At 47.3% G+C, this 18,126-nt stretch overlaps 1 protein-coding gene across 1 annotated transcript in view; it reads left to right on the top strand.

The window, feature by feature from the left end:
- The window catches only part of LOC136003220 (collagen alpha-1(VII) chain-like), a 110,517-nt gene that overhangs the window by 67,698 nt on the left and 24,693 nt on the right, over nt 1-18,126 (top strand). The window contains exons 62-69 of the mRNA XM_065658617.1: nt 1,371-1,415; nt 2,742-2,777; nt 3,874-3,909; nt 6,612-6,668; nt 6,837-6,908; nt 8,933-9,004; nt 9,962-9,997; nt 17,351-17,431. Of these exons, the coding sequence (XP_065514689.1) occupies nt 1,371-1,415; nt 2,742-2,777; nt 3,874-3,909; nt 6,612-6,668; nt 6,837-6,908; nt 8,933-9,004; nt 9,962-9,997; nt 17,351-17,431 (435 nt within the window). The remainder of the gene's footprint in view (nt 1-1,370; nt 1,416-2,741; nt 2,778-3,873; nt 3,910-6,611; nt 6,669-6,836; nt 6,909-8,932; nt 9,005-9,961; nt 9,998-17,350; nt 17,432-18,126) is intronic.

Raw genomic sequence — 18,126 nt, 5'->3', positions numbered from 1 at the left:
ATTGGTCTCCAAAGGCACAACTTACTGTTGAGCGGTTGACTGGTGGCCTCTTCCTTCTGCAAGTCCATGGTATGAGTTCCAGGTGAATTCTTGGCTGCCTTATTTATTGTGGTGAGCCCTCTTGAAATCACGTTCAGTAATGAGTTACGAATATACAGAAAAGCTACTGAGCCTTCTAATCAGTTTCAAGAAGTCTCTCTGTCCCAGGAACATCTTAGACCTCTCTCTGTCCCTTGTTTCACATGACTTTGTCAGACATAAGTAGCTTTTGGAGAGGAATGCACCACGTCATCCAGCCTCAGATGGCTTCTGAGCTAGTCCTGCCAGGGCATCTCTATACCAACAGAGAGGAAGAGGCACCTTTTTGGAGTGATTAATGTCATGCTAAATCAGGCGCAGATCATCTCACAAATGCATGTTTATCTCAAGGACTGAGGAGAAGCTGAAGCTTCAAGCTGACCAAAGCATAATTCTCTGAACACTGCAGTGTCCACCTGCATTGACATGTGGATGGTCTCAAGCACTTTAGGCTCTTTGATCCAGGTCAGTAGGAGAATTAAGGCACCTAATTCAGATGGAGGTATAAGTGAACAAGGTTGGATAACTGCTCAAGGATCTGTGCTTGTGCATGCTTAATTCCTGTTGTCCCCAGTGGGATGGTTTAGAGAGTTGAGACTGTATGTGTTGCATTTGTCTTTGCTGGTGGCCATCAATAATGCTATTACAGAATCATAAAATAGTTTGCGTTGAAGGGACCTTAGAGCTCATCCAGTGCTCCCCCCAGCCATGAGCAGGGACATCTGCACCAGCTCAGGTTGCTCAGAGCCCCGTCCAGCCTGGCCTGGGATGTCTCCAGGGATGGTTCATCCACCACCTCTCTGGCCAACCTGGGCCAGGCTCTCCCCACCCTCAGAGTAAAGAATTTCTTACCCATGTCCAACCTGAATCTCCCCTCCTTTAGTTTACAATAATCACCCCTTGTCCTATCACAACAGGCTCTCCTCAAAAGTCTGTCCCTGTCTATCTTATCAGCCCCTTTTAAGTCTGGGAAGGCTGCAATAAGGCGCCCCGGAGCTTCTGTTCTCCAGCTGAACACCCAGCTCTCCCAGCCTGTCCTCCCAGCAGAGCTGTTCCAGCCCCAGATAATTTCTGGGGCTCCTCTGGCCCCTCTCCAGCAGGTCCATGTGTGTCCCGTGCTGAGGACCCAGAGCTGGCCCAGCACTGCAGGGGGGTCTCACCAGAGCAGGGCAGAGGGGCAGGATCCCCTCCGTCCACCTGCTGCCCACACTGGATACGACTGGTTTTCTGAGCTGCAAGCACACATTGCCGGCTCATGTCCAATCTTTCATCCTCTACCTTCTTCTTCACAGGGTGACAAGGGCATCGTGGGTGTCCGGGGCCCCCCTGGCATGATGGTGAGTGTTAAAATATCACGGAGGGCTGATTTTACAGCATGGGAAACAGTGGGCTGAGGGTTAGCAAAATCCATACGAGCAAAGAAAAAATTAAAATGGGTTGATGCCTTCAAGTGGGAAATAGAGATTTGGGGAAGCTGAATTGCGACGTGTTGGGATGTGTCAGTGTAAATCTCGTAGGCAGTGGTGAGACATCATTTGTCATGCTGAGCACGGTTGCTCTATGCTCTTGTCCATTTGACTGACTCACCTACAGGCTGCTTTTGAAGTCCTCCTAAAGCATCACTCCCTCTCTGTACTTCTTTGCCAGGTCTGCTTGCCTGCATGAATTTCAGGATCTTGTTCTGTTGTAAATTCCATTTTCACTGATAGGGGACTGAGTCAGGGGAGCCACAGATCATAGACGGCATTTCGACAAACACCTTTTTATTTATTAGGCTGTTGTCTCTAACAGAATTAATCTGTTATTATGAGCAAGATGGGCCTTTATGAAGTTCCTCAGAAGGCCAAGGGTGGTTGCAGAACCAGGTTTCACTCTGGAATCTCAACCCTGAAGGGCTGATTCTCAGCAAGACTGGCCCTTACACCACGAGGGCTTGCAAGATGATGTGTCCCAGTGGTCAGAGCAGCAGCACGGGGGCACGGCAAAGCCCAGGCTTTGTGCCCTTTGGGAAATGTCTGTACTTTATCTCCTCCCCATCTGCCCTGTCCATGCCCACCTCTGTGATGAGCTGCCAGTTCTGCAGGTGGAAGGTCCAACCTCTCTGCGTATTCATGGAACGTCACCACTCCCCCAGTTTTGCAAATGGGTTACACCTGGGGTGACCACAATGGCTTTTCAGCTCTCCAGGTGTGGTTCCCATCCTGGCTGTGTCTCCAAGGGCTCTGGCCTGCCCTGGGGGACATCTGGGGATCCGTGTCACCCCCACCTATGAGGAGCCCTCCAGGAGCAACCCATTCCCAATGATCTCTGAGAGGTGGAGGCTGCCACTTGTTAAATTACAAAAGTCACAGTATGTGCCTTGCAAAAGGGGGGACATTGACTAAATTTATACATCCACCAAGAGATCCTGAGTTTTGCCTGAGACCCAGTGGTGTGCAGAACCTTAAGGCTAAATTTTCTCTTTGCAGCAGTGTGATTCACTTATCAAATTGATCTCGGGGGGAAGGAAAGGAGAGTAGAGGCTCCTGTGCCAGTCCCACCAGCAGCTTCTCCATGGCGGAGCCCATCCTTGGAGTCAGCTCTGCCTTCAAGCAGAGGCTGCTCTTTCCTAACACCTTCCCCTACTGGTATTTACCTTCACATCTTGTTTTCTGTTCTTGCAGGGTCTAAAAGGCTTCCCAGGTGTGAAAGGTGAAAGAGTAAGCAACAGTTATCTTTCTCTGCAGCATCCCACACTGCTGATGCTCCTGTTGAAACAGTGGGGATAATCCCAGCATCTTCTGGGGGTGGACTGGGAGGGCACCTTGATCAGGATGTAGAAATGTGAAGTGGCACTAGCAGCTCCCAGTAAAGCCTGGGCTGGGATGAGGGTGCATACGGTCTTTGTGCATGCCTAGGTCTTTTCAGAAGGTAATATGGGAGTTTGGATGGAAGGAGACCCCTGGTATGCTCTGTTTGATCCCCAAATATGCAGTGTTGGGGGAAGAGGGCTAGGGACCAGATGTCCCACAGCATCAGCAGGATGAGGATCACTAAACAGGAAACACATACCCTTTCATTTGCCTAAGTGACCAGAAGTCCCCTTGGTTTCCTCCTACATGCCACCTGCAACCGCTGGAAGATGCAATAATGAGAAGAACAGATTTTTGTCCAAATGTCAGAGGTGTGCAATGGGATGCCAGGGGTGGGATCCACACACAGGTCTGCCTGTGTCTACTTTCCTGTCCCCTCCTGGTCCTTGCAGCCTCTCCCTTCTCCTGCTGCCACCACGCCCATCTTGAGCACTGGAGAAGGTTATGAAGTGCCACCAGGAATGAGTCCTGCCCTTCAGCCTCATGTCCCATGCCCATTATAAAAAACTTCCAGGAACAGCTAATATTTCATACGCTCTCAGTAAAGCATGGTAGATTTGAGGTTGAAATTTGGGAAACCCTGTCTTATATAGGATGTCTTCCCACCCTAGATGTAGTGTAGACCCATCCCTGAAGATGCTACGTCCCATTGAGAGGTCAAAATTCAGCAATAGCCTCACATCACGGATGTGCTGAGCATCAAATCAGACAAACCACTTCAGTCCTCTGGGTCTTTATTTTTTTGTAAAGGCAATAAATTCTAGTTGTACACAATCTCTTGTGGTAAGCTAATCATTTTGCAGAATGCCCAGAGGAACTGACTTCCAGCTGTGATAGATCTTAGTGGCTTGGAGTGTGAATCAATGGACTGAGCAACACAAGAACAGTGAGTAAAAAGGGAATTTCTCACTGTCTTTTTTTTTTTTTCCTTTCCCATGTTTAGGGTGATCGGGGACTTCTGGGACCCAAGGGAGAAAGAGTAAGGAGATTACAGATTGTGACTTTCTGGGGCAGAAGGGGTAAAAGGCTTTCAGGATTTTATAATTACCAGTAAGGAGATGTACAGTTATTTAAATGTCAGTGATCTTACAAGATAGAGGCATAAATAGTGAAAAAATATTTATATGTGTTTTCAAATATCTGGGGTCTTAGTGAGTTTGTAGGATTCGTGTTGTTACATGTGGGTGAATGTAGCCCACCCAGCATGGAATCATAGAACAGTTTGGGTGGGAAGGGACCTTCCCAGCTCCCCCAGTGCCCCCCCTGCCATGAGCAGGGACATCTGCACCAGCTCAGGTTGCTCAGAGCCCCGTCCAGCCTGGCCTGGGATGTCTCCAGGGATGGTTCATCCACCACCTCTCTGGGCAACCTGGGCCAGGCTCTCACCACCCTCACTGTAAAAAATTTCTTCCTCGTGCCTGGCCTGAATCTCCACTCTTTTAGTTTAAAACCATCACCCCTTGTCCTATTGCAACAGGCCCTGCACTGAGCAAGGATTCCACATGGTAGGGTGTAAATGCCTTTAATCAAAGAGAACTTTAAATCCTACCTTTGATCCGTGGTGTTGTGTGCACTGCCACCCATGTGCCTGGATCAAGATCCCATCAGCAATGAAATCTACAGGATTTGAGGCTCGGGGCCTCCTGTACTTCTCTGTGTCCCTGCTCAGCCTCAGCGCCCTCAGGGTGAAGAAGTTTTCCTTCTGTCTAATAGTAGTTTCCCTTGTTGCGACTTGTCCTTCCACTGTTGGCCTCCAAGAAGAGCCTGGATACATCCTCTCTACATTTTACACCCATGTAGGTAGTGGAAGACAACATATAGGTGCTCACCTTCTTCTTGGGCGTCTCCACAAGGTGCCATCCACCTTGTTGATGCCATCCTTGCACTGGACACAGCACTCAAAGTTGAGCTTGCGTGGTGGTTTTGGCAGGATCCTACAAAACAACAACCAAAAAAAGTTACTTTGGCAACTATTTGCTGAGGCACAAAAATGCCTCCTGTGAATTAAGGGAGGAAGAAAATTTCCACTAATTTTGCGATAAGCAGCTCACCCCAAAGCATACCGCAATCTTAAAAAGCCCGAGCTGGCTCATAGCAGACAATATGAAAATAACTACCCGAGCACTTCTGGAAAATGCACAGAAAATGCTGAACTTTCGCCCAGTGTTTTGTTAACTTCCTTCCTGGCTGAAACAGCTTTTCAGAAAATGAGTTTTAGAAAACCTACATGACAATTCTGCCTTTGAGTCATGCAGTATTAAATGATTAAGGCTGATTTGTCTCTGGGGAATATAATTTCAAAGGGGACTCGCTCCAGAAACGAATCAATTCTTAATCTGCTTCGTGAAGAGGCCCCAAAAAAGCTTTCCAAATTGAAGGAATGTGTAATGTTTTTTCCAAAAAATACCTTAATAAAATATAAGGTGGAGTGCGAGATAAAACAGGAGGGGAGGATAATTGGCTTGGGTTTGTTCCACATGATTGCAGCTTAACTTTCTTTCTAACTCTCCCTTGATCAACACGGGAGTAACGGTGTGAACCCCAGGGCCTGTGCTATGTACTGGACCAAACTAAAGGATCTTCATTCTCTCTTTTGTCCCCAGAACTGATTGAGCCCCATCCCATCTCCGTTATAGACCCTCCAGAGTAGGAGGGTGTATTCAGGCAAAATTTGATCAGGGTCTGATGGTGATGGTTGTCTAAACTGCAAAAGTTTGCCAAAGTTTGAGGAATGTTGGTTGATGTGTGGTTGTTAAGACTCCAGCAGCAAGGCACAGTCACCCTGAGCAGTGACATTTGCAACACTTGAGAGACCTGGTGTCAAGGGAGTCCTTTTCCCATGGGCTACAGTTGCCCATTAGAAGGTGACTTCAGGCCTCCTCCTTGGGACAGGATCACCGCTTTGGAGACACAACCATCACTTTGCCAGAGCAGAGCCATTTCTTGCATGGGAATAGCTTTGTCGCAGCTTCTTCAGTCTCTGGGGGCCAAAATGTCCCTCCTCAGCTGCCGAGCTGGTAAATAGACTTGGCGTGGATGTGTCCATGGGGTTACTGGCTCTTTCAGGTTGACAGTTTGGGGGTCTGAGCCTCAAAAAACTACCTCTGAGGGGTGCACTAAGTGCCACTTTCCTTCCTCAGCTCCAACTCTGTGTCCATAAATCAGGACACCAAGAGTAGACCCATTCACCATCCTGCCTATGGTGAGCTCCCACACCTGGGAAGAAATGCAAACCTTGACATCCTGAGTGATATACGGTGACAAATGAGCCAAGCCATCATGTCAGATATGAACCAGTCCCACCACTGACAGCCTTGGATCAGGAATTGAACCTCAGGGTCATGACATGCACAGCTCCATTTCCAGCCATGACGCCTAGACTAATGTAAAACCAGTGGGCCACAATATTTTTTGGAGTAAGAGGTCACTGTCGAACCTCAGGACTTGTAGTTTTCTGTTCACATTCATCATCCAGCATTTAGTTAAGGACAGACTAACCCATTGTGCTGTGGAGCATACAGGATTTCCCTGGCATATGGACCACAGTTTGGGAAGTGCTTATCTTTGTTGCAGATGTGTTAATTACCATTTTGCCCATCATAGCCAGTGTGGTTCCATCTGGTGAGATCCTTGAATTCATGTATCACCGAGTGTCTACATTTCTGTGTCTCCTTTCTCTAGGGTGATCCCATGACTATTTTTGGACCCCAGGGCTATAAAGGCAATAAAGGAGATCCCGTAAGTTTGACTTTTTAAGCTGTTTCTTGTCCACTGTTGGTGGCATCAGCACTGGGCACAGCTTGGGATAAGCATTCCAAACCAGCACTTTGGTCCAGAGTCAGTGGCGGAGAGCTGGGTCCTTCCAGGAGAGAAGAACAATCCACTGATTTCTGTCTTACCTTTCAGGGTGAACAGGGCCTGCCAGGTTTTGATGGAGACAAAGGAGAGAAGGGAGAGGATGGCCCTGTAGGAGAAAAGGTATGAACCTCCCAATGCAACTGAGAGACACAGCAAAACGTCACTGGTTGTGTGTGGAAGGGACTGATATATCTCCAAGACTCACAAAATTTTTTGGGTTGGAAGGGACCTTCACAGCCCATCCAGTGCCCCCACTGCCATGAGCAGGGACATCTGCACCAGCTCAGGTTGCTCAGAGCCCCGTCCAGCCTGGCCTGGGATGTCTCCAGGGATGGTTCATCCACCACCTCTCTGGCCAACCTGGACCAGGCTCTCACCACCCTCAGCGGAAACAATTTCTTACCCATGTCCAACCTGAATCTCTCCTCCTTTAGTTTGCAACTGTCACCCCTTGCCCTGTTGCAACAGGCCCTACTCAAAAGTCTGTCGCCGTCTTTCTTATCGGCCCCTTTTAAGTCCGGAAAGGCCACACTAAGGTCTTCCCGGAGCTTCTGTTCTCCAGCTGAACAGCCCGACTCTCTCAGCGCGCCCTCCCAGCAGGATCATAGAATCATAGGATGTCCTGAGTTGGAAGGGACCCACAAGGATCATCAAGTCCAACTCCTGTCCCTGCACAGGACAACCCCACAGTTCACACTATGTGTCTGAGGGTGTTGTCCAGTCTCTTCTTGAACACTGTCAGGCTTGGGGCCGTGACACCTCCCTGGGGAGCCTGTTCCAGTGCTCCACCTCTGGCCACTCTCCAATAGGTCCATGTCTGTCCTGTGCTGAAGGCTCCAGAGCTGCGTCATCCCTTCCCACGCCCCTGCTGTGCCAGGACACACTTGTCCAGCTCTTACCACAGAAAGACAGAGGAAGATGCTGGGCTGGGGCTTGGGAATGTGGTAGACATCCAGTTTACCAAGTGTCAAGTCTGTGGTTGTGGAACCATGTAAAATTGGTGTATGAAGTACCGGATCACTTTGGGAAAAGTGACTATTCAATTACTGCAGCACTGTAAGAGTCCCACATCTCTCTCTCTCCCTCCAAGAGCTGGACATGCTACTTCAAACCCTGCAGCCCTTGTGATGTTCTTGTTAAGGCTTGGTTGGCTCCTCTGTTTGTGTTCTTCACACAGGGCTGTCCCCTGGGCGGTGACAGAGCGAGTCGCCTGCTCCTCCACCTGCCTTTGCTCTTTGAGGGCACCCTGTGGTGGTCTCAGGTCTCAACCCATCACCATTCTGCTGGGAGGAATCACGTAACTCTCCCACTCTCAGACTGAGTCATGGCTTAAATCTCCATGTACTAATCATCCCTGTTTTCATATTCTGTTAATGCTTTTTGCTCCAAAAGTCTGACCCAGGATGAGGATGCTGCTGAATAAATATAAGTACCTACAACAGCAGCGTCCTTGTCTGAGCTAGACACCCATCTCCTGTTATTTTGCATGAGAACATGTATAATCAATGTAGTTCGGGATGGGAATTGCCTGAACCAGTGTGGGCATCTTCCTTGCGAAGAGGCAGATCTTGTCCTTACCATGGCTGCTTGCACTGATTAAGTCCCCAGCGACTGCAACAGAAACTCATGCAGATGCTCCCATGGGTGATACCTGTTTCTTAAGTCAGATGAAAGCCCACACACAATATCTATCAGATTGCTCTCTAATTAAAAAATCATATGTAAGCATCTCCTAGAGCAAGAATATCTCTTGTCTGAATATCTGAGTGAGTTTGGATGGAGCCCCAAAGTAGTATCTCCACCACCAGTAACTCCAGCAGGGTCTTGTACCTGAGTATTTGCAAGAAGTTGGCTCATCCAGAGGCTTTGAGACCGTTTTCTGCTTGTTTTCCTTCAGTCCCCATCACTGGGCATCAACTGTTTCACAGGACAGTTTGCTGAAGCTTCTGCCAAGCTGTTCTGCAGCTGATGGCTGCCGTACAGACCTCTGGTGTCCCTGGGGCTGAAAACTGCTATAGAAATTGTGCTTTTTGTTATCCTCTCCACCATCTCCATGGGTTCTTCTACGGACCTTTCTCATGGGGACATCCCTTGAAGAGCAGTAGGTACTCAAAATATATTTGACAGAGATTTTAAAATTTCAGGGACTCAAAGGTGAAGCTGGTTCCAAGGGAGTGATGGGGCTTTTTGGAACAAGAGGACCGGTGGGACAGAAGGTGAGTACAGTGGGCATCTCTGTTAAGGCATCCCCAGCAGGAACCGATGTGTAAAATGCCTTGACAGTTCTTTCATGGAGTATAATCCTTCATTCCCTCTCCAAAATTGCTGCTTGAAATGTTATGGGGCTACCAAGGGGCAGAAGTAGCTGTGCTTGTCCAGGAGACTTCTAAAGACTTCTATTTTGTAAAGTAGCAGGGAGCTCTGGCACCTTTCTGGGGATAAAATGGTCAATAATGACATGCTGAAACGTCAGCTTTTAGATGTGAGGAGTGAACTGCTGTTCAGTTATAAAATCGAAGAACTATTTAGGTTGGAAAAGACCTTTAAGATCATTGAATCCAACCACAAACCCAGCACTGCCAAGTCCACCTCTAAACCATGTCCCTGAGAACCTCATCTCCGCATCTTTTAAAACCCTCCAGGGATGGAGACTACACCACTGCCCTGGGCAGCCCGTTCCAATGCTCGACAGCCCTTTCTGGGGAGAAATTTTTCCTAATATCCAATCTAAACCTCCTCTGGCGCAACTTGAGGCCGTTTCTTCTGGTCCTGGTGCTTGTTCCTGGGGAGCAGAACCCGACCCCCCCCTGGCTCCAAGCTCCTTTCAGGCGGTTCAGAGATCAGAAGGTGTCCCCTCAGCTCCTGTTCTTCAGCTGAACCCCCAGCTCCCTCAGCCGCTCCCATCACACTTGTGCTCCAGCCCCTTCCCCAGCTCCGTTCCCTTCTCTCAACTCACTCCAGCGTCTCAAGGCCTTTCTTGGCCTGAGGGCTCCATTCAGCTGCTCAGCTGAGATGTTTGGGGGCTCCTACCTGCCCCCTCCAGCTGCTGTTACAGACAGGTCCCCAAAGGTCCCCTTGTCTCTTCCACAGCCGTAGGTATCTGCTACAGCAATCCTCATTTCCAGAAGAAATGCAGATTTTCCCCACGGTAACCATCACCATTTTCCTTGCAGGGGGAGCCAGGAGAACCAGGCTTGCCGGGCTCTGCTGTGAGTTGGAACGTGTTTTTCTGCCTTTGAGAGTTTCAGGTGTGGAGTTGGGCTTGTGCTGCTGCCACAGCCACAAGTGTGGGCTGTGGACTGGGATAGGTGATGCTGACTCAGTGCTGCTCCACAAAGCCCATGTTGAAAGAGGCTTTGCTGGAAAACCAGCCATGAGCAGAGGGGACCGCAGGCAGAGGTATTTTTTAATGCGGTGTTGCATTTTGCATCAAGGAACACATGAAATGTGCATTTATTTATTATTTTTAATGTCTTTAGTGTATTGGGGGGCATTGCCAGACATGAACAGATGATGTTTCCTGTTCAAATGGCTTAAGAATTGTGACTACAGGTTGTATATCCCATGAGAAACGTATATATCAAGACGCTGGACTACAAGTGGCTGTTTTCAGCGGTCAGTGGGTGCATGTTGCTGGCCAGAGGGAAAGCAGTTATATTAGAGGACCTGGATAATCTCTGAGTTCACCTGCTTTCCTGGCAAATTGCAGTTGGGGAGGCGCAGGGGAGGAGGGGGAAGGCAATATTTGTTTCACTGCAATGCTTTGCAAAAGTGTTTACTTGCCTTTGAACTTCAGCATTTCACCTGGAAGAAACCTCAAGTGAAAAAAATGGTCTCCAAGGTGGGTCAAAGTGAAAAAAAAGTCCCCGCTCATTTATTTTCATCTGGGAAAGGAAGGAATAGGAGGGGAGGGAACAAAAAGGTGACTGGGACTATTTCTCTCAGGTCGTGGAAACAGGAGTGTGTTCCATTGTTTTATTGCAATAAGAAATATCAGTATTTTCTTAACCTATTCCCCAATTATGCCTTTCTGTGTGTGACTGGGTGACTCTCAGCAACTATCTGTTGCTATGAAGGCTCCACAGCTGTTCAGCGCTGCCCACTCATTACCAGTTACAGCTGTGTAACTATTTACAAACCCATAATCCAGACTGGTAATTACTCACTGACAAAAAGGTCCTCATCCAATTAAGGATTTCAACCCCTGCCTAGTTGTAAACAACTTTCTGAGCACTTTGTCGAAGCGACAAGGCTGTAACATGCTGTAAGACCTCAGCACACTGCAAGTCCATCTGGGATCACCACACGTAGGCATTTTCGGAATTGCTTTGTAGTGAACACCCGAATCCCTAGGTGACAACCAGTAGTAGAACAGGAGTAGAGCAAAGATGTTTGTTGAGGCTGCTGAGTGCAAAGGAAGCACAGACTCCACCACCCTGGCCAGTAACCATCCAGGCATGGGTGGAAGACGCGCTTTATTCTACGGGCACCCACAGAGATCAGCACATAATTGTAGAATCATAGAATTATTTTGGTTGGAAGAGACCCTCAAGATCATTGAGTCGAACCATTAACCCACCCCCGGCACTGCCCCATGTCCCTGAGAACCTCATGTCCGTCTGTCCAACCCCTCCAGGGATGGCGACTCCAGCACTGCCCTGGGCAGCCTGTTCCAATGCCCCACAGCCCTTTGGGGAAGAAATTGTTCCCAATATCCAACCTCAGCCTCCCCTGGCTCAACTTGAGGCCGTTTCCTCTGCTCCTGGCGCTTGTTCCTGGGGAGCAGAGCCCGACCCCCCCTGGCTCCAACTTCTGTTCCATTCTCTGAACTCACTCCAGCACCTCAAGGCCTTTCTTGGTGTGATGAGCCCAAAACTGACCCCAGGATTCAAGGTTTGGCCTCCCCAGTGCCCAGTCCAGGGGACGGTCACTGCCCCGGGCCTGCTGGCTAATACAGTTAACTACCAGAAAGTGGCATCTTGTCAATCAATATTTGAGGAAAAGTAAGTAATATTTCTTTTGGAAATATTTAGGGATTCTGCTGGTGCGGGTTAATGTTATCTGTGCTGCGCTTGGAGCTAAGCTGAAGTAACAGTACTTGGCTTTGGTCCTTCATTAAATTTTTAAAATTGCAAAAGTCTGGGGCACTCTTGGAAGAGCCATGATATATGACATCCGGGATGAAATTCATCTGACCTCAGGTTAGATGCCTGCTATGTTCACTTTCCACATCTGAGCAAGCTGTGCTCAGACTTGTTTTATTGGCAGCTTTAGGGTACTCTTAGAGCATGATTCACATCATCTATTTCAGAAACTTGTATTAGGACACAACATCCTGATGTAACTCGTTCTCCACAAGCCCAGGTCTCACTTTATCCTCAAAGTGCTCACAGACACTTCGATTATTTTTTTCCCCAAGTCATTCTGTACAGTTAGGCTCAGCTGTTTGATATGTCATTCCTCAAGTTCTCTTCTCCCTTTTTCTTAAAGACAGACACTACTTGGTCCAGTCTAGCTGTACCAAATCTGTCCTATGCAAAGTCTCGAAGTTAATGGCTAGCAGTTCTCATTGTCCTTCAACTTCCTCTAATTCCATCTTTCATATCCACAAATTGCCACCAACTCACTGTAAAAATTTGCTGGTCCTTTTCTGTTCTGCTGAGCTGAGAGTAATTTAACCAGCTTGTAAAAAACCTCATCCATTTAGTCTTTTGATTTGGTGATCTGTAGGAGTTCCCAAGTGACAGCATTTGTTTCTTCTCCCTATAATCATTGCCTGGAGAATTTAAATGGATCTAGTTGACTTTACAACTGGACATCAAGGCAAATGAGCATATTCTTGATATTCAAGACACCTCCTCCTCCTTTTTCCTCTTTTCTAAGAGCACTGAGCTCTTTTACATTGGTATTCCTGCCATGCTTCACCCTTTTATAGTAATATTGCAGTCTGTTATGACTGTTAAATTGCAATCTTGATTATGTATTAAGGCTTCTGGCTCTTCTTCTTTATTTCCAATGCTTTTTGCATTAATATCCTAGCAGATTAACCCATTATACTCCCTAAAACTCTATCCTGAGTACCCCTCTCTTAGCATTACGCCCTATTTTGGGTTTCCAGGGTCTACATTTACCAGCATGCCTTGGTTGTCTCCATCCTGGTTTGCAGTCCTCCTCACTAGGTCTACAAGTTGGAGCTCAGAGATGTTCTTCACCTCCTCTTGTGAGCTGGGCTCTGTATTTGGCCAGCAGCCCATGGGTCCTTACCCTATATCTGAGGAAGCCAGGGTGTGCATGGTAACACCATCCACACAGCCATGCGCTTATCCCCACAGTATCCTGATTCAGCTTACCTGGAGGGTGGGAGAACCATCAGCTCCCTGGACCTTCTGCTTTGCTCTCAGAACCATTTCTGATGGGCTTCATTCTTCAGCTCTGCCAGAGCACATTCTGCAGTGCTAGGTTGGAGCAGAACCACAAGCATGGGGGTTGAGCTGAAGGATGGGAGAAATCCAGGATTTTTCCATCCACGCTAGTCATTGAGAGTGATGGAGTTCTCAAGGCAAGAAAGCAAAGCTGTACACCTGAAGACCAAGCAAGACGTGAGAGCAAGTTAGGGGATTCTGGTTAACACTGGGTCAATCAGATGCTAAATATGGCCAGTCCAGGAAGGCTGAAGGAAAGCTGAAGGATACTCTTTTGCCACTGTGTAGGGTTCTCTCCTGGGCTTGACAAGAGGTGTCTCTGACCACTCAGATTGGAAAAAGCCGTCTCTGAGAAGTTATCGCCCTGGGAGGGTGTCCTGATGTGTCCTGAGCCCTTCTGATGAGTCCAGGCTGGTCAAAGGGAGATCAGTCAGCCGGATCTTCTGGCCACAGGTGGAAAGTTCTGCCCAGGATGCCTTGGAGGCTTTTCAGTGGGATATCAGGCTGACCCACCTCTGAGATGTAGTGCCTGTGGAAAAATGCTCATTACAGCTGTGAGGACCAGGGGCAGCTCCCACACCAAAAAATGCCTTTTTATGGACGATGTTCGGGACTAGAGCAAATAATTATGGACAGGACAGTCTGGACACAAGACACAGCAGGAAACACATAAAAACAGAGGTGAATCTCTTAGGTTGAGGCTCCCAGCTACTTCATATGCATCATCCCATCAGATATTGAGCACTGAAACCCAGGAGGTGGGAAGCCTTTTAGCAGAAATTGCAGCTTACATCGTGGTTTGGAAATGCGTGAGCCCTTTGATGTGTGTCTTCAGATGGATCCTTTTAAGGTGTGCCGTGTGGGCAACGTTTTTGCTGATGGTTTTCACACTTTCATCAGGGTGACCCAGCTAATTCCCCAGCTCGTTCATCTGAGTGGAAACGATGAGCCTGGAGACAAGGTTGGCTCCTCCCTGGCTCCAGCCCAAAGCTTCGTGGGAATTTGTGCCTGGAAGCAGCGATCCTTGGCTGCTCAAAGACATCTTTACGTCACAGCCAGTGCTTGGGACTTATGACTAAGCCTTTGCGTTGCTGTGCCTTCATGATACCTGGTGTCTTTGCAGTTAAATGAAGCTTGTTCCAGCAACAATTTAATAAGAGAACCAAATAGCAAGAGCCATTTCCAGGACTCTACCAGTAATTGCCTTTAAACTGCCATTTTACTAGCTTTTATTGCCCAGCCTTTGTTTGCCTGGCAGAACACAGAATGTAAATCTGAAGGAACAAATTTACATTCAACTTCTTTCCCTTGCCTAGTGCTCAAATGCTTTTCTATTCCTCTCCTTTTTTTTTCTGTTTTTCTTTTTGATTTGTTTTTTTGTTCATTTGTTTTTGTTTTTGTTTTTCTTTTTGATTTTTTTTTGTATTTTCTTTTTGTTTTTCTTTTTGATTTTCTCTTTTTCCTCCTCTTCCACCTTTTTCTTGTTCTGGGTGCAGATGACCTTGAAAAGCATCACCTCCCTGACCTGCTTCCCCCACAGCTCAAGCAGGGACAGACCTGCTGTCATGTCTAAGCCTTATTATAAACCTTCTAGTCCATATGACAAAGTCTCTTCAGCCCATGATGAGTGGGAGTCCACCTATAGTGAGAAAAGACCTGGATCAAAAATTTGCTTATGTTTGCTGGACTGACTAGGCATGGCTTAGACCCAGCTACCTTTCAACCCACTCACATATTGTGAGCTTAACTCTTCCTGAAGCCATTTGGGCCCCTTTCAGGTCAAGAGCAGGCAAGAAGCATCTCATAGAATCATAGAATAACTTTGGTTAGAAGAGACCCTCAAGATCATTGAGTCCAGCCATTAACCCAACACTGGCACTAAACCGTGTCCCTAAGAACCTCATCTCTGCATTTGTTCAACCCCTCCAGGGATGGTGATTCCACCACTGCCCTGGGCAGCCTGTTCCAAAGCCTGACAATCCTTTCCATGAAGAAATTTTCCCAATATCCAATCTAACCCTCCCCTGGTGCAGCATGATCTAAGACAGACAGAACAGATGAGAGTTGGACACAGGCTGGTGGGAAAGCACAGGAAAACAAGGAAAGGTCTCTCCTTGACACAGGAGATACTAGGGACAACTGATGGAAATATTAAAGATAATTGGGAAATTTCTGACTAGTCTCAGGTTCCTTCAGGCTCAGGCAGCGCTCAAGAATAAGCTTTTTAGCCCATCCCCTTGGATACAGGTGTGTAAATCCCTGGCCAGATGCACCCGTACCCAGCTCAAAGCTACCTCAAAAGCACCAGGCACTTAAAGGTATCCTGGGCTTGTGAGATTTGACCATCAAACCAAAAGGTTTATTACCCTCCCTGTAATCAACCCGTCCAAGCAAACAGAGAACATCTAGTTAGCTGGGGGGTTTATAGTCCATTTACTGCCTCAGGCGGAACTTTGTATTGATCATGTCAATAGTTACTAGTAAATAAAGAGCTAGGACAAGATGTTCGTGCCTGATAGTGTAGGCAGTGCTTGAGGAACGTGGACTTTATGTGATCCAGACATGACTGGCAGAGCCATGGAGGAGCACCTGGTCAGCTCTCAAATACTCCTTTCACTCTGAGATGTAAAATATGTTGAGGCTTGGAGAGGAGTTTGAAGAAGCAACATTTTTCCCAGGGGCGGAGCTGAATTTTTATTTCTGGGAGTGAAAAGGTGACGGGTCTGTCCTCACAGTCTGACCCACCATCAGGGACAGCATCATCCCACCTGTGTGTCTCTGGCATGTTTGCTTGTCACTGTGATTGTGTTTGAAGTGTCTGATCATCACTGAGAGGAGTAATTGGAGAGGTGATGGTTCTACTTGGCATACAAATCTGGTGGCTGATTTTTCAATTTTTTTAATTTTTGATAAATGTGTTTCCTTTTGACAACCTACTGCAAATGAATTCCAAGTGGAGAAAGCCATTTGTTCATCTTCCAATCTGCTTAAACAGCCAATTCACTCTCCTCTGAGTGAGGTGAGCCGTGTGCGATCAGTGTCTCAAGTTGGGATATATCCAATTTCATCTCACATACAGGTTCTGAAAACTGCAGTTGTAGTTGGCCAGAATGGATCAGTAGACTGTAGCAGAAACGGCAACCTTGTGAGGAAAAAAAAAGGATATTTCTAGTATCTTGTAGTTTCCTACTGAAACAGTAGTAGACCCCATGCAAGAGGCCCTGATGCTGGAGGTGACTCTGATGTTCCGCACGGAGCTGAGTTGCAAAGTGGGTCCACAAACTAAGATCCTCCACAGGGGGTCAAAAAGGTGTCTGCTTGGAGGAGCACCTCTGTCCATTATTGCCCACAAGTCTGGGATGGATGAGTGTCTCTCTTTTGCCTTTCAACTCCCCAGAGGAGAGATCTCCTCCCATTGCAGCTGTGACCAGTTCCATGCCTGGATCTACTCATTCCCTAAAACAAATTTCACCACCTGGTGCTGCTTTTCTCATCTGAGCGAATCTGAAGCTGCAGACCCTCTTCCCAGGGTTGTGTGCAGCCCTCAAAGTCCCTCAGAGTGTGATGCTGCCTGCTCTAATGAATGCCCTTGCTCCTATTTTCAACCACAGTCATCACCACCTCAATATTCTTGGCCCAGGACTTAGCTGCCATGTGCCTCTGTTTCCCAAGGTGTAATTATAAACAAATCAACTCACAGGCTGAATTTGCTAGTGGCTTACAACCCCATGAGGAACAGGTGCTACCCTTTTTCCCTGAAAATAAGACAGGGTCTTGTATTAATTTTTGCTCTGAAAGATGCCTATTCTTACATGTATAGCTGTCTGGACACTATTCAAATTGACTTTTTTATTAACTGTAACTAGGTCTTATTTTTGGAGTAGGGCTTCTATTTCGAGTATCCTCAAAAATCCTGAAAAATCATGCTAGGGCTTATTTTCGTGATAAGTCTTACTTTTGGGGAGAAAGAGTAAATCCCAGCCTCAGGTCTTAGTGCTAGTAGTAGGGTAGCATCTGACCTCTGGCTGCGGGAACACACAACCCAGGCTCTTACTATTGAGTTTCCATCCTCGTGAGCGTCCTCAGCCACCTCCCTCCAAGAGCTGACACAGAAATTAATTTTTCTCCTCTTTCTGGCAGGGTGCGGCAGGACTCAATGGGAAGAATGGAAACAAAGGAGCCAAAGGCGACAGAGGTCTTCAGGGACAGAAGGGGAAGCCAGTGAGTAATGGGGAAGACGTGGCTCATTTGGCAGTTAGAAAGAGGCTCTGTGCCTTTTTCGACCCTGATTTTATTTCTTTTCCCACACCCTATGTGCCTCATTACTGGAGTCAGATTCTTGTTCAGGATGAGCCTTTCCAAAAGAGAGACGAAATTGCTCCCTAAACCTCCTGGAGAAGTCTCTAAAGCACATCCTGGCCTGATTTTTAGTAGGGCCACTTTCTGGGTGCTAGCAGAGAATCTGTCCCTGTCTCTAGTCACAGACTTCTAAGTTTTCGCATGTTTTTCAGCATGCTTTCCTTTATCTTTTACCAAGGCTCAAATTTCAAGTTCCTTCATGTACCAAGTCTAGTTCTCCTCAAAGCTGCCCTGCCTGATGGAGAGAGCAGGGAGCAAAGCAATAATTTGCTAAAGCCCTTATGGACCTCGCTTTTCTGGGATGAGCTGGTTCTATGTCATGACAAGATGTTTCCTGTGCCCTCAAATAATTTCCTGCATGTGGATGGGACTTTGGCCCCTTATTACTGAAAACTCATCTCCAGAGTGATGCTCGGTGGGAAAATGTCCTCACTTTACCTTCTGCAAACAACCTGAAATCTTCTGGTGGTTTTTTTTTTTTTCATTTTCCCACGAGAGAAGAAAAAAATATATATATTGAGAGGGAACAGGAAAGGAAGTCCTCACTGAAATTAATG

The sequence above is a fragment of the Caloenas nicobarica genome, chromosome 1, assembly GCF_036013445.1.
Source record: "Caloenas nicobarica isolate bCalNic1 chromosome 1, bCalNic1.hap1, whole genome shotgun sequence".
Classification (NCBI taxonomy): Eukaryota; Metazoa; Chordata; class Aves; order Columbiformes; family Columbidae; genus Caloenas; species Caloenas nicobarica.
Note: the sequence above shows the minus strand (reverse complement) of the source record. Positions and strands in the feature narration are given on the sequence as shown.